At 39.7% G+C, this 16580-nt stretch overlaps 1 protein-coding gene across 1 annotated transcript in view; it reads left to right on the top strand.

The window, feature by feature from the left end:
- BMP2K (BMP2 inducible kinase) overlaps positions 1–16580 on the top strand; it is a 187559-nt gene that overhangs the window by 67025 nt on the left and 103954 nt on the right. Inside the window, exons 2-3 of the mRNA XM_006872898.1 lie at positions 2574–2692; positions 8129–8234. Of these exons, the coding sequence (XP_006872960.1) occupies positions 2574–2692; positions 8129–8234 (225 nt within the window). The remainder of the gene's footprint in view (positions 1–2573; positions 2693–8128; positions 8235–16580) is intronic.

Raw genomic sequence — 16580 nt, 5'->3', positions numbered from 1 at the left:
AGAAAGCCTCATCTTTCTCCCGCAGAGCGGCTGGTAGTTTCGAACCGCTGACCTTAAGGTTCGCAGCCCGATTCGTAACCACTACGCTACTGCAAGTGTGGGTGTTCTTATGCGTGTGCCCTCTCTTCTTATAAGTTGGATGCTTCACTCTCCACTCTAGTCCTCTGTGGCTATGTCACTGACTCTGGGCCCAAGGGTCCCCAGGTCTTGCCACACTGCTGGCCAACCAGGTCTTCACCCAGGTTCACAGAAGTCTATTGAACGTTGTAGGGTTTAGCTCACCACTTACTTCATTGCTGTCTTTCCCTCACTTCCCCTTATTGGTGTTGAGCGGAGCATGGTCACCAATCACAGCATGTATTCCCATTGAGTCTTAGTCTTAGAAGGGGGTTTGCACTGAGGGGACCCGACCACTTGCCTTGATGTGACCTGGGCAGGCAAGTTGCTTGTTCTTGTAGTAATAGTCGGTCTGCCTATGTTGTTTTATATTTTTCCTGTGGATCTTTCTTTCAAGAAATATCTTCTGTTCTTCTAGCCACTCCAGGTTGGTCTGCTTGTCCTTTCAAGTGGTTCCCATCTCTGGAGATCTGTATGTGGTTCAGGCTTCCACCTATAGCCTTATTTATTGCAGAGGCTCTGCAGGAAGCCTCCTTCACTGGGCAAGTTGTAGCCCAATTTTAGGTATTCTAATCAGTTGTAAGGAGCTCTGGTAGCGTAGTGGTTACGAATCGGGCTGCGAACCTTAAGGTCAGCCAGCAGTTCGAAACTACTAGCTGCTCCGTGGGAGAAAGATGAGGCTTTCTACTCCCATAAAGATTTACACCCTAGGAAACCCTGTACAGGGTCGCTATGGGTCGGAACCGACTCGACGGCACTAACAACAACAACAAATTAGTTATAGGCAGAAGACGGACTTAATGCTTTTCGCTATTCCTTTCTCTCCCCCTCCAGTGTCTATTTTATAGTACAATGCAAGGAAAACCAAGATTCAAAAGACAGCCAAGCATCTTAATATTATTCCCTCCTTTTCCTCATTCCAACCATGGCTCGATCTCTGTATCCCAGAACCCTGTTGTTCACAGGTTGTGCATATATCATTCTTTACCTCTGTCTCACTTCGCCAATTGAGACCTGTCTAATTGTTCTCCCATCTGCTTTGTTCTTCCATTCCCGTCTCCCTCCTTGTATATTGCCCCCTCTCTAGCACCCAAACTATCCTGTGTCTAATTCCTGCCCTGTGCTCCACCTTCCTCTCCCGCCCCCCCAACATCCCAATAATCAACAAAGAATCCCCCTCATCCCCCTTTAGTATGAGTTCTTTCCCTTAGTCTTTTACAGTAGTGGTCCTATGCAGTATTTCTCTTTTTGTGACTGACTAATTTCACTCAGCATAATGTCCTCAAGGTTCATCCATGTTATGCGGTGGCTTGCAGCTTCCTTGTTGTTCTTCAAGGTAGCATAGTATTCCATTGTGTGTATGTACCACAGTTTGTTTATCCATTCTTCAGTTGATGGGCACTTTGGCTGCCTCCATCTTTTTCCTATTGTAAATAGTGCTCGTTTTTCTTGTGGGTAAATACCAAGTAGAGGAATTGCTGGATCATAAGGTATTTCTATTTTCAACCTTCTGAGAAAACGCCATATTGCTTTCCAGAGAGGTTGGACCATTTTGCAGTCTCACCAGCAATGCAGAAGTGTCGCAGTCTCGCCACATCCCCGCCAGCATTTATTGTCCTCTGCATTTTTCATCTTTGCTGTTACTGCTGGTGTGAGATGATATCTCATTGTTGTTTTGATTTGCATCTCTCTATTGGCTAGTGATCGTGAACATTTCTTCATATGTTTGTTAGTTGCCTGGATCTCTTCCTTGGTGAAGTGTCTGTTCATGTCCTGTGTCCACTTTTTAATTGGGTTATTTGTCTTTTTCTTGTTGAGGTGTTGTAATTTCCTATATATTTTAGAAATGAGTCCCTTGTAACGATGGCATTTTAAAAGATGTAGAATTATTGCTTGAACTTTTGGACGACCCTTTGTAAAGCAGTTCCTGATAAGGAGAAATGAGATTTCCATGATAAGGTTAGGACAATTATAGTACATTCTCTGGACCTGGATGAGGCATTTGATCCCCTTGATTTCTTATCCCAGTAACATCAGTGCTTTCACATTACAGCCGGAGAGGAGGATGGTGGGTAGGCAAATCCTAGTATGTACAGAATTGTAACATTTTCTACGTATTGCATAATTATTTCTTGTAAAAAGTGAAGTTGTAGTATTAGATATATCATTTAAGGCACATGTTACCCTCTAAATATGACTTCATGATTGCTGTGGTGGTGGTGGTGTTTATGTGCTGTGGAGTTGGTTCCGACTCATAGCGATCCTGTACAGGGTTTCCAAGGCTTTAAAATTGCTGTAAGAACTCAATATTGTTTTTCAGATCTTATTTATGGTATTCATTTTTGTCTTGGTTACAGTCATTTTCCTCTAAGATCAACCTAACTCCTCACTGATATTATATGATTTGGGCAATAATTTCTGGCACTTCTGTAATTCATTGGTAATTGTTCTCTTAGGTGGATTCTCAACGGTTTTCCTGGTGCGGACTCATGGTGGCGTACGGTGTGCATTGAAACGAATGTATGTCAATAACATGCCAGACCTCAACATTTGTAAAAGAGAAATTACAATTATGGTAAGCAGAAGAATAATTCTGTTTTCAAAATTTAGTGTATTTTCTTTGGTTTTGCACTATAATATAAATATATTTTAGGCAAGATGTTTATTGTTTACATACATTTGGAAAACCTTCAAAGAATATTAAATTAATTAGGAAAATTGTCTGGGAGTCTATAGTACATGGCTTTTAATCATTAGACCAAATACAGCCTCTGCTTTTCTTCTTTCCTGCCTTTTCTGTTGTAGTTCTATAGGTATACTACTATGCTTTATTTTTTAAAATCAATTTTAGTTATAGAATATTTTGAGAATATGAGAGGACTTAAAAAATTTAGTAGGAAAATTCCATTATTTTAAATTTCCATTTCCTTACACATTTTGTGAAGCCCTGTAATACAAAACTTTGGATTCCTGGTGTGGTGCTATAAGGATAAGCAGCCCACCTCAAGGTCAGTTTGAACCACCAGGCTAGTGGTTCACCAGCTGCTCCTCAGAAACCATAAACAGGGTCCCTATGAGTTGGAACCGACTTGATGGCACTTAACAACAAAAACAATACAAAAAAATTTAGAGAATTATCTAATGAGCATTTTTCCATCAAGCTTAAGAAAAAAACCTTATTTATGCAATTGAGGCTGACATGTATTCCTCTACAGCTTTAGCCTTGTACTGTCCTCCTGATCCGAAAAGAAACCACTGTCTAGGCAGAGGCGGTGGAATGTAGAGAGATAACAGCTGAGGACTGTAGGCCCGGGGACTGAGAAAGGCTGTGTGCCTGCGGGCAGAAAGCTGGTTTACATTTAAACCAATATGTATTTTCTGTTTTGTATGTGTACATCAAAAAAAAAAAAAAGAAAAAGGAATAGAGGTAAATACTGTTGACTGATGGTACATGGAGGGGATTGTAGTCATTGCAATGAAACAAAATATGTTTTATTGAATATAAAACTGATAATCTGTCCTGTAAAATTTCAGTCAATTCATAATAAAAACTTTATAAAAGATAGGATATGATGAATAGCAAAGTTTACATTTACAGCAGGGCATGTTTACTAGAGTGAAAATTATAATAATCTTCAAGTAAATCCTAAAGACTATATTCAAACCAGGTGTTGATAAAACAACAGACTTAACTATTTCTGAATGTTGCCATAGAATTGTTGTTACTTGAAAGCAGTAAAACTATTCTCTTAAAATGAAAAGAAAAGAAGCCACTGTCTTTGAGTTTGGTGTTTACTACCTTTTACCATCCCTACACTTTTGTCAGGCTTGTACTGTGGTAGTTCACATGTTGCTTTAAGCAGCTATGCCACTGGTGTATCAAATACCAGTGTGGTTATCCACAGTGGAAAGATTACAGTGGAGTTTCCAGAGTAAGACTGGACTAGGAAGAGAGAATAGGCAGTCCAATTCTGATGGATTAGCCCTTGAAAATGTTATAAATAGCAGTGAAACATTGTCTGATACAGTGCCAGAAGATGGGAAATCCCCTCACTGCCAGCACATAGCCTTTCTCTTTCCATGAGTTGAGAGTCCTCATCTGCATATCTCTCCATGTCCCCTTCTCTGCCTCCATCTCTGATGTCACTGCTTCTCTGGATAGAGTTCCACATTCTGCTCATGCTCTTCTCCCTTGATGGTCCTAGGGTCCTCTGTTCCTGGAATGTAAGATGAATTACTCCCCCCTTTTTGGTACTAAACATCTATCTTTACTATTGGGACAATCGCAATTATTTATGATTCCAGCTGTTCACAGTTGAATCATAAGAATCTTATCCCCATCTCCTTTCAAGATACCTGTCTAGACAAGCTGAAAACAATTCAGTGGGGATTCTACCTTTCCCTACACACTCTGAAACTAAACTCTCTCTTGAAAACTTGTAAGCCAGTCATTTTGTGCCCTTATTGCTCCCCCATTTTAGGTAGCCAGTGTCTAAGTTGCCTGTCCCTGTCACCCTGCTTACAGAGGGGGTAGGATGAAGACGTCTTCTCTCTCAGTTGGTATTTTGAGCTACTGCATCAAGTATAGGTCAAGTTCATCAAATTATAGCAATTTATACTTGTTTCCTTTATCAAAAAAATTTTAATTTTCTTTTAGTGGAGTTGTGATCTTTAAGCCATCGAAGCTAGGTCAAATGAGTATGATCTGCAAGTTTGGGCATTCTTGTGCGTTTCCCCTCATGGCATATCAGCTGGATGCTCCACTCTCAGTTCTAGCCCTCCATGGTATGCCCTTGTGCATGGGCTCAGGAGACCCCAGGTCTCACTGTACTTTGGATCAACCAGCCCTTCCTCTTCTCTCTGTCATCTCCAGGTCTATGGAATGTGGTTGGGCTCAACCCATATCTTCATTGTTGCCTTTCCCCTACTTCCACTCATCAGTACACCAGCATGGTCTCCAGCAAGCTTACATGGCTACTTGTGTGAACCCTTTGAGTTTCAGACTTGGATGGGTTTCTCCTGTAGGGACTTGATTGCTTGCCTTGATGGCTCTCCGGTGAACAACTTGCTTGCCCTTGTAGTAGCCATTCGTACTTTGTTGTTGTTGTTAATGTGCTGTGGAGTCGGTTCCGACTCATAGCGACCCTGTATAGGGTTTCCAAGGCTGTAAATCTTTACGGGAGCAGAAAGCCTCATCTTTCTCCCGTGGAACGGCTGGTAGTTTTGAACTGCTGACCTTGCTGTTCGCAGCCCGATTTGTAACCTCTACGCTACCAGAGCCATTCATACTACCGTGTTTTATTTTTATTTTTCCTGCTGCTATTTCTTTCAAGAAATATATTCTGTTCCTCTAGCTGCTCCAGGCTGGTCTGCTTGTCTTTTTTTTTTAGTGTTTTATTGTGAATTATATGATAGTTTACATGGGAGAACATTAGTTTTACATTCATTCTATTGTAAATCCTTTCATTGCCATGGTTACAATCCCCTCCATGCATCATCAACAAACCAAAGGGTATACCCTACAAGCCTGTCCCCTACACTACCCCACCCCCCTAGTCTTCAGCACACAGTCGCTCTCCCTCTCTGGATCTAAAGTCCCCAGCTGCTCCATCGCTCCACGTCATCGTCTCTGCCTCCATCTCAGGCATCACTGCTTCTCTGGGTAGGGTCCCGTTCTCGGCTCTTCTCCGTTGATGGTCCTAGGGACCTCCGCTCCTAGACTGGAAAGTTAATCACTCTCTTCCTTGCTATAAAACGTCTACCTTTACATTTCCAACCCTCACAATCAGTCCTGATAACAATTATTCACTATTGTATCACAAGACACCCATCTGCATTTCATTTCATCGGCTCTGCCTAGACAGATTGGATAGTACTCACTAGAGATTCTGCCTTCCTCCATGCCCCCTGTCTCTAGGTTCCCTCTTGAAAGCTTGTAAGCCAGTCACTTCTTGCCTTTGTAGCTCCCCCACCCCCACCCCATGTTGGGTAGCCAATGTCCAAGTTGCCCATCCCTGTCTACTCTATATGTGGAGGGGATGGGAATGATTCTTGCTGTAAGGATTTGTTCCCTCTTTTGAGCTACTGCTTCCATAGGTGTAGGTCAAGTTCATCACATTGTATCAGATTACTCTTTTTTTCCTCTTCTTTCTTCTTCTGGTTGAGTGCTTGTCTTTTCAAGTGGGAATGTCCCACCTCGGAAGGTTCTGGATGGGGCTCAGGATTACACCTAAAGTCTTATACACTACCAAGGCTTGCAAAAAGCCTAATTCACTGGGCAAGTTCTAGAACCCCTTTTAGGTAATTTCAGTGAGTTATAGGCTGAAGACAGATTTACAAGCTTTCAGTGATCATGTTTCCATATATTCCTTTTTATCTCACTTAAGGAACTCTGGCAGCGTAGTGGTTACAAGTCGGGTTGTGAACTGCAAGGTCAGCAGTTCGAAACTACCAGCTGTTCCATGGGAAAAAGATGAGGCTGCTGCTCCCGTAAAGATTTGCAGCCTTGGATTTCTGCTCCTGTAAAGATTTACAGCACTTAACAACAACAACAACAACAACAAAGTGTCTATCTTATAATGGTAGTCAAGGGAAACCAATATTTATAATACAGTCAAGCATCCTAACATTATTTTTCTCTTTTACTCAGGTGTCACAGAGCCCTGTTGTTCAAGGTTGTGCATACATAACTATTTACTTCTGTCCCATTTAGCCCATGCAAACCTACCTATGTGTTCCCCTATCTACCCTGTTCTTCCACTCCCCTACCCCTTCATGTGTACTGCCTTCTCCAGCACCCAAACTATGGTGTATCTATCCTCTACCCTGTGCTCTGACGTCCCCTCTCCCCCATCTCTGGTATTCTAGAAAGAATTTTTTTCCCCCCTTTTAGTATGGGTACTTTTCCTAAGCTTTTATAATAATTGTCTTATGTAATACTTGTATTTTTGTGACTGACTAATTTCACTCAGCATAGTGTCCTCAAGGTTCATCAGTGTTACGCGGTGGCTTGAGTTGTCTTGTTTTTCCTCAGAGTAGTATAATATTCCATTGTGTGTATGTACCAGAATTTGTTTAATCTATTGTTGCTCTGTACCCCTTGTTCATTTTGAAGGTTATCTAACACACAAGCTTATAAATTTACTTACCTATTTGTTGTTAAGTGCCTTTGAGTTGGTTCTGACTTATAGTGACCCTGTTTAGGGTGCCTGGAGTCCTGGTGTGTCACTGTGGGTTAATACACCAGACTGCAAAGCCCTTTGAACTGCAAGGTTGGTGGTTCAAGCTCACCAGCTGCTCCTCGGAAATCCTATACAGGGTCGCTATGGGTCAGAACCCACTCGACAGCACTTAACAACAAAAATAGGAGGTCTAAAGAGCGATTGGTGGCTTTGAATCGCTGACCAGTGTTCATCCCATAATGCCCTACCAGGACCTGAACTAGTTACACATAAATTTCAGTATTTTGCAGATAAAACAAAATGAAAATGTATGTTAATTTTTAAATGTTGTTGTTAATGTGCTGTTGAGTCGGTTCCCACTCATAGTGATCCTGTATAGGGTTTCCGAGGAGCGGGCTGGTTAGCTTGAACCACAAATTTTGAAGTTCAAACTGACTTTGCAGTCAAGTGCATTAACTTGCAATACCATACTGGGACTCCTAGCTTATAAATATTAGCGCTTAATTCCTTTATTTTTTAAGAATAAAAATAAGGCCATCTTTATCTTGCATACTCTCTTGGAGACTATTACTTTAGGGTGAATCATCTTTTTCTCCATGTTTGAATTTAAATATATTCATTTATTGAAAACTTATTGGTTAGAAAATGACAGTCATATACAAGTAGACTTTAGTTGAAACCATAGGACCTTTGGTTGGTTAAAAATATGCTGGATTCTCCTTTAAGCTATTGCTAATGATTTAGCTTTAAAGTGTGTGTGTGTGTGTGTGTGTGTGTTTTTTTTTTTTTTTTTTCTTCGGTTTTCCTCATTTTGTTTTTCTGTTTTACAGAAAGAGCTATCTGGTCACAAAAATGTTGTGGGTTATTTGGACTGTGCTGTTAATTCAATTAGTGATAATGTATGGGAAGTGCTTATCTTAATGGAATATTGTCGAGGTAAGTAATTATCTCTCTGCATTTGTATCATCCTAAAAAAAGAAATCCCTTTAAAATAGGTTGATAATGTGTCTTGGTTTCTCCCAGGGCAGCTGTCACCTGGTTTAGACACTTATTATTGCAACCTTAGATTTAATTAGCTGCCTAATTAAAGAAGGCTGTTGAAAAAAAAAAAAGAAAACTTAGTCATAGTTGCTGCACTGATGGGCTTGAGCATTTAATCTTAAATAGAAATTGAAAAAATACAGTTGGGTTTAAAACAGGAAATCTGAGCAGCAGTTAGACTCATGCTCCCTAGCCAATTTTTTTTAATTTTTTATTTTCTAACTGAGAAGAACATAATGTGTCAATATTTGTATTATAAGGGTTTTACCAGCACTCTTGCATGCTGTCTTTAAATCATACTAAATTTAGTACTTACCGAGGAAGCATTTTGATATATAATCTTCAAAAACCTGTGGTAAATTTTGTTGTTGTTGCTACATTGTAACTATCACAAAAGATAGAAAGCCATGCTTCATATGAGTTTAATATGGTATTTTAAAAGAAGCATTTACTTTTGTATAGTGTGACTTGGACCCCTGGTATGGTGCTGTAGTATCAGCAGTGGGCTGCTAAACATAAGTTCAGCTGCTCTAATCTACCATCTGCTCCTCAGAAACAGAGTTGCTATGAGTCAGAACCGACTTGGTGGCACTTAACAACAACAACAACAACATAGTGTCACTTAGTAATAATGACAATAATTAATGCCTAATTGTTATTTTCTTTAGTGTATATACAGGGGACAATCAATCCAAATTTTATGAAATTGATTTCTTTATTAGGCTGTGTTTAACATTTGGGGTCTGGAGAGCAGTGGTTTATATTTAGACTTTCCTAAGACTGATGGAAATGCTTGTAGTTTCCTGAAGACTGGAGGATGAAAGTGATGGTTGTTGTTGTTAAGTGCCATCTAGTTGGTTCTGACTTATAGCAACCCTGTATAGGGTTTCTGAGGAGCAACTGGTGAGCTTGAACCATAGCCCTTGTGGTAGTAAAGCAAATGTATTGTCATTTATTACAGTCGTATAAGAAGTCCTGGTATGGCAACAAGAAGAAGGAAGGAAGAAAAAAGGAAAGAAAAGGAAATTGATATACTATATATATATATATATATTATGAAGTTCTTCTAGTTTATTTACATATATAAATTAAAATAGACGTTCTTGACTGTCTTATTTGTAAAATGGTCTTCTCTTCTGTCCTTCTGTACATTGTAACCTCTAATTCTTAGGTGTATTGGAGTTGACCAATGTTAGGTCGCTGTTTTTTGTTGTTTTTGTTAAGTGCTGTTCAGTCGATTCTGACTCAGCAATCCAATATAAGGTGTCCAAGGAGTGAGTGTTGAGTGTGAACCATTGGCTTTGGTTGTTGTTAGCTGGTGTCAACTCATTTCCAGCCCAGAGCTACCCTAGGTACACCAGGGTCACAATTGTTGTGACCCTATGTATGCCATCCTCATAGCTGTTGCTATGCTTGAGCCTATTGTTGCTGCCACTGTGCCAGTCCATCTTGTTGGGGGTCTCCTTTTTCACTGTCCCTCCCCTAGACCAAGCATAATGTCAGTCTCACAGAAGTGGTCCCTCTTGATATTATATCCAAAGTGTGAGATTGGCAGTCTTGACTTCTGAGGAACATTCTGGTTGTACTTCTTCCAACAAAGATTTGCTTATTCTTCTGGCAGTCCATACTACATTTAATATTCATACCAAACCCAATCATAATATAAATGCATCAATCTTACTCATTGTCCAACTTTCACATGAATATGAAACTATTGAAAATACATAGCTCTTGAACAATTTAAAGAGGTCGTGTGCAGCAGATTTGCCTAATGCAGTAATGACGTTTGATTTCTTGACTGCTGTTTGCCTGAGTGTTGATGGCTGACTGAGGAATATGAAGTCTTTGACAACTTCAGTCTTCTCTCCATTTATATGGATGTTATTTATTGGTCAAGTGGTGAGGATATTTGTTTATTTGCATTGAGGTGCAAGGCGTACCAAAGGCAATAGTCTTTGATCTTCATCAGTAAGTGTTTTTTAAGTCCTGTAGCTTTCAGCAAGCAAGGTTATATCATCTGCATATCACGTGTTGTTAATGAATCTTTCTCAAATTCTGATGCTGTGTTTTTCTTCATATAATCCAGCTTCTCGAATTATTTGCTTAGCATGCAAATAGAATAAGTATGATGAAAAAATACAATCCTAACACACACTTTCCCAGATTTTAAACCACTCAGTGTCCCCTTGTTCTGTTCAAACAATTGCCTTTTGGTCTATGTACAGGATCCTTAGGAGCACTTAGTGTTCTGGAATACCAAATGAACACAATTTCTGCAATGTTGCCCATAGTTTGGCATGATCTACAGACTCAAAAATGTATGCGTAGTCAATAACAGTATTTGCTTTTATTCCTTTTGGGTTTTTTATTGTGGATTGAGTGGAAGTTTACAGGGCAGATCATCAGTTTTACATTCAACAAATCATACCCTTGTTTTATTACAATGATTATTATATTCCCTCCATGTACCATCAGTTAACAGTCTTTCTCTCTAGTCACTTTAGTTTTAAAACAACAAAAAAGCAAAAAACCCCACTCAGGCACATATAATAATTTACACTTCCAAAGGTCACATTCGTCAAATATGCTTCCTGGCCACCAGCTCTTAGTCTCTCTCTTCCCATGAATCTGGAGTCCTCAGCCGCCCCCCTTCTCCTTATCCTCTTTGGATAAGGTCATGCATTCTGCTTGTGCTCTTCTCCCTTGATGGTCCACAGAGCTCTGTTGTTTCCAAGGTAGAGCATGCATCACTATTTACCTCTATCCCAAAAAACAAATCTGTCTCAGTGTGTCCCTATCTGTCTTGTTTTTCCAGCTCCTCTCCCTTCTTGTATTGCCCTCCCCAACACCTGAACTAAGCGCCCCCAACCCAGCCTCACTGTTACAATTACCTTATATTCCATTAACTTTTCACTCATTTTAAGACAGTCTATTTTATCCTGTAGTCTACTCGACCTTCTTACCACCTGGATTTCTGTTGCTCTGTGTTTACCTTCTTTCACATTATAATTGGTTTGATCATAGATTGACCTCCCAGAGCCTTTGTTCTTATAATTTTATTCTCTTCTTGACCTTTCCATTTGTTGATTGAGTTCAGGGTGATGCTGCCATGTATGTCAATCTCTGGTTGTTGTCTGTTCTTGTTGGTTTTCAGTCTACAGAATTTCCTTTAGGATGTTTTTCATGACAGGGTTGGCTTTGGCAAAATCCCTTAGCTTCTGTTTATCCTGGAATGTTTTGATCGCACCATCATATTTGATTGACAGCTTTGCTGGGTAGAGGATTCTTGGTTGGCAGGTGTTTTTTTTTTTCTTTCAAGGTTTGGTATCTGACTCCCCATTGCCTTCTTGTCTGCATGGTTTCTGTTGAGAAATCTGAGCTTAATCTGATTTGCTTTCCTTTGTATGTTACACTTCTCTTTTCCCTAGCTGCTTTCAGAATTCTGCCCTTATATTTGATTTTGGAGAGCTTGATTATTATATGTCTTAGTGATTGTCTTTTAGGGTGTATCCTTCCTGGAGTTCGATGAGCTTCTTACTGCTTATCTTTTCGCTTTTCAGGATGTTAGGGAAATTTTCTTTCAGTAGCTCTTTAAATATCTCCTCTGCGGACTTGTATGATTCTTCTTGTTCAGGAATGCTGATAATTATTAAGTTATTCTTCTTCATGTTGTCCAACATGAATCTTAGGCCTTCTTCAGAATTTTTTTAATCATTTTTTGTGCTTGCTCTTCTATCTTAGTAGTGTTGAGAGCTTTATCTTCTGGCTCACTAGTTCTGTCACTGCTCCTTTGTCCTTTCAGTGTATTGTCCATTTCTGATATTCTATTATTAATCATTTGGACCTCTTTCTGTAGGCTTTGAATTGTTTCCAATGCTGTATCTATCTTATTTGATTGTTCTTGTAGCACTTTCCTGACTTCTTCCTTAATTTTCTCAACTCCATTGTAAAGTGTTTTGATACATTTTATAATCATTTTTCTGAATTCCTTTTTAGGCATTTCCAAAGTATGGAGTGTAGGTCTACTTCCAGCTCATTTGCCTCAGTCACTTAAGCTTGTTTCTGGACATGTCCTGTTATGGTCATCTGTTTCTGTTTTTTTGGGCATATTCAGCAGTTATCTGTGGCCTTAATACTTAGATGGGTGTGGAGTGTGTCTTTTGGTATTTTTTATGCTTTTTGATTCCCTCTAGGTAGATATTATCAGGAGATGGGCTTCCCTTTTCAATCTTCTTTCTGAGAAATTTCAAGATGCCACTGTTGGTCACTGTGACGTAACTCAGGATTTAATTTTCAGCCCATTTCCCTTTTTGTTTGTCTGTCCCGCTCCATAATCCCCATTCAGGCCTTTTTCATAGTGATAAACAGTTCAGGGCCAACTGTGGCCGTTTGCAGTGTTGTTTGGTTTTAAGTGGAAACTTACTTTAAATTTTGAGGAGATATGTGCGCATACATAGTAGAACCCTCCAGGGGTGGGGGTTGGATGTCTACTCGCTCAGGCACCCCCTCTAGTCACCAGAATGGAGGTGTATAGACAGTGAGAGACCAATGAACAGATACCAAATAAGAATGTCCACAACTTTATCTCTGCAGTTCTGTCAGGCATCTATGACTGCTCTGATTGTTCCCAGCTTGGTCCCTCCCAAGATGGTGGCTCTGGGAGCAGCTGACCGTCTTGAATTAGAAAGCAATGGATTTCTTGCTTCTGGTACAAATTCCCCTAGCTGTAAGCCTTCCAACCTTCTAAATACTCCTTTATATGTGATTCAGAGTTCTGGCACCACCCCCTCATCCTGCTTAGTCCAGTATTCTGTGTTGTTACTGATGGAGCTCCTCACTGCACTTCTTCCTGATCTACCATCTTGTTTGTTGTACCCTATTTAAAATTTTTATTTTTTTTAATGTACACAGAACACTTAGGAATATATAATCATTTAAATAGCCATTCAAAGGGCACACTCTGCAAGCCAGTCTACTGGCTGCTGGCACATAATCTTTCTCTTTCCATGAGTCAAGTGTCCTTAGCTGTTCTATCTTTCCATGTCCTCCTCATCTCTGCCTACATCTCTGATGTCCCTGTTTCTCTGGATAGGTCACACATTGCACTCATGTTCTTCTGCCTTTATGGTCCTAGTGTCCTCTGTTCCTGAACTGTAAGATTTAACTGCTCACCCCTTTTTGTTACAAATCTTTCTACCTTTACAGTTGTGACAGTCGCAATTCATTAAAACAATTACTCACTAGTAAATCATAAGAATCTTATGCCCATCACCTTTTACCAGAACCATTTAGACAAGATGAAAACTATTCAGTAGGGGTTCTACCTTCCCCTGCACACTCTGATACTAAACTCCCTCATGAAAACTTGTAAACCAGTCACTTCGTGCCTTTATTGCTCCCCTATTCCAGGTAGCCAATGTCTGAGTTGCCCGTTCCTATCAACTCTATGTACAGAGGGGATAGGATTGATCCTTGATGTGAAGACACCTTCCCTCTCAGTTGATATTTTGAGCTACTACAAGTATAGGTCAGGTTCTTTAATGTATGGTGTTCTTGATATCATCTTACAACTCGCCTAGTTTTTGGTCATTAATGACTAACGCATCAAATCTGTTTTCTGGGATGATCCCTGAATTCAGGTGGGATATATTCAGTCATATTTTGGCTCTCATAGATTTATTTTAATTTGCTTCAGCTTCAGCCTGAAATTACACATGAGCAATTGATAGTGTGTTCCACAGTCTGCACATGGCTTTGTTTTGGCTGATGATATGGGATCAACTATCAACACTCACGGAAGCAGCAATCAAGAACTCAAATGATGTATTGCATTAGGCAAATCTGCTGCACAAGATCTCTTTAAAGTGTTGAAGAACAAAGATGTCAGCTTGAGAACTAAGGTGCACCTGACCCAAGCCATGATATTTTCAATAAACTCATATACATGTGAAAGCTGGGCAGTAAATGAGGAAGACTGTAGAAGAATTAATGCCTTTGAGTTATGGTATTGGAGGAGAATTTTAAAAGTGCCATGGGCTGCCAAAAGAACCAATAGATCCGTTTTGGAAAAAGTGCAGCCAGAGTGCTCCTTGGAGGCCAAGATGGCCAAACTTCATCTCTCATATTTTGGGCATATTGTCAGGAGGTACCAGTCGCTGGAGAAAGGATGTCATGTTTGGTAAGGTGGAGGGTCAGAGAAAAAGAGGAAGACTCCCAACGAGATGGTTTAGCCAAGTGGCAGCATTGATGAACTCAAGCGTGGCAACAGTAGTGAGGTTGGCCTAGTATCGGGCAGTGTTTCATTCTGCTGTGCATAAGGTCGCTATATATCTGTACCGACTTGATGATAACTAAAAACAACAATGTGGTTCAACTTTCTGGAACTGTCCCCTGAACCTACTTCATCTGGTATTCTGTATTATTGCAGACGGAGATCCTCACTGCCTTTCTAACATATCCGCCATCATGCCCTGCCGCCTCCAGTAGTGTACTTTAAGATAGATCTGGACACTTCTTTTGATGATGACTATGATGCCATTCCCATTCATCAATTTCTCATTATGAAGTTTTGATATTCAGTATAGTAAACCATGTGACTGTTCGATTCTGAATGGCCTCCTATACCTGTCTATTTTAGCTTACCAATGCCTAGTATGTCTTAATGTGTATTCATTCCAGTTCATTTTCAGAACTTCTAATTTCCCTAGGTTTTTCTTCGTATACTCCATGTTCCAGTTATTAATGCATGCTTGCAGCTATTTGTCTTCATTTTGTTTTGTGCCCCATCTATTAAGGTCTTGAAAGCTTTAACCCATTGGTGTCATCATGATCAACACTGCTTTGAGTAGGTAGGTCTTCCTCAGTTGTAGTTTGAGTTCCTCCTAATTTGAGATGCTCATTTTCTAGCATTATATTTGACAATATTTTGATGTTATGCATCATTTCGATATTCAGTATTCTGGTGCTATCTGACAGTGTGTCATTGCTATTCATAGGTTTTCAGTAGGTAAGCATTCAGAAAGAATCCACTTCTTCCCTGTCTTAGTTTAGAAGCTTAGATGAAACTTGTCCTCCATGGGTTACCCTACTGGCATTTAAAATACCATTGGCATTCCTTCCACAATCTCATTAACATGAAAACTACTACAATGTAGCAAAATGACAGATAATTGGTGGAGATAGCCAATAGTTCTTGGCTATGAGTAATTATTTAAAGATAATTGAATCAAACATCATTATAATACTTAACCTATATTTTTTAAGAAAGCATTCTTTTTTTTCCTATTATTTTTACCTGATAGTTGAATTAGAAATAGCAAGCACTTATAAATATGAAATTTGAATTTTTATTAATTCTTATAATTCATAGCAACTACTGTGAAAATAGTTCATGATTGGGCAACGTTCCATTTTGTTGTACATATGGTCACTGTTAGTTGGAGTCGACTCAGAGGCACTTAACAACAATAAGTCACGTATATGGTTTAAAAAGACAAATAATACTATTAAACCGTGCCTAAATTAGAAGCACCACTACTCGTCTGTCAGTTTGTCGTACTATGGTGACTTATGAGTTGCTGTGATTCTGAAAGCCATGCCACTGGTATTTTAAATACTAGCAGGGTCACCCATGGTAGACAGGTTTCAGATGAGCTTCCAGAAGAAGACAGACTAGGAAGAAAGAGTGACGAACTACTTCTGAATATCTAGGCACTGAAAAACCTTATGAATAGTAGAGAAACACTATCAGATATTGTATCGGAAAATGAGCCCCTCAGGTTGGAAGGCACTCAAAATGCAACTGGGGAAGAGATGCCTCCTCAAAGTAAAGTTAACCATGATGTCGCGAATGGAGTAAAGCCCGTGGGAGACAAGCCCAAGAGACCTTCATTTGCTGATGGGGCACAACTCAAAATGAAGAGAAACAGCTGTAAACATCCATTGAAAATTAGAACATGGAATGTACGAAGTATGAATCTGGGAAAATTGGAATTTGTAAAAAATGAAATGGAACGCATCAACATTGATATCTTAGGCATTAGTGAGCTGAAATGGACTGGTATTGGCCATTTTGAATCTGACGACCTCATGGTTTACTATGCCGGGAATGACAAATTGAAGAGGAATGGTGGTTCATTCATTGTCAAAAAGAACATATCCAGATCAGTCATGATGTACAACACTGTCTGCGACTACAGGTAAGGCCAGTTAATACCACTATTATTCAAATTTACGCACCAA

Source organism: Chrysochloris asiatica, unplaced genomic scaffold (genome assembly GCF_000296735.1).
Source record: "Chrysochloris asiatica unplaced genomic scaffold, ChrAsi1.0 scaffold00214, whole genome shotgun sequence".
NCBI lineage: Eukaryota > Metazoa > Chordata > Mammalia > Afrosoricida > Chrysochloridae > Chrysochloris > Chrysochloris asiatica.
This window is presented reverse-complemented; position numbering and strand designations above follow the sequence as displayed.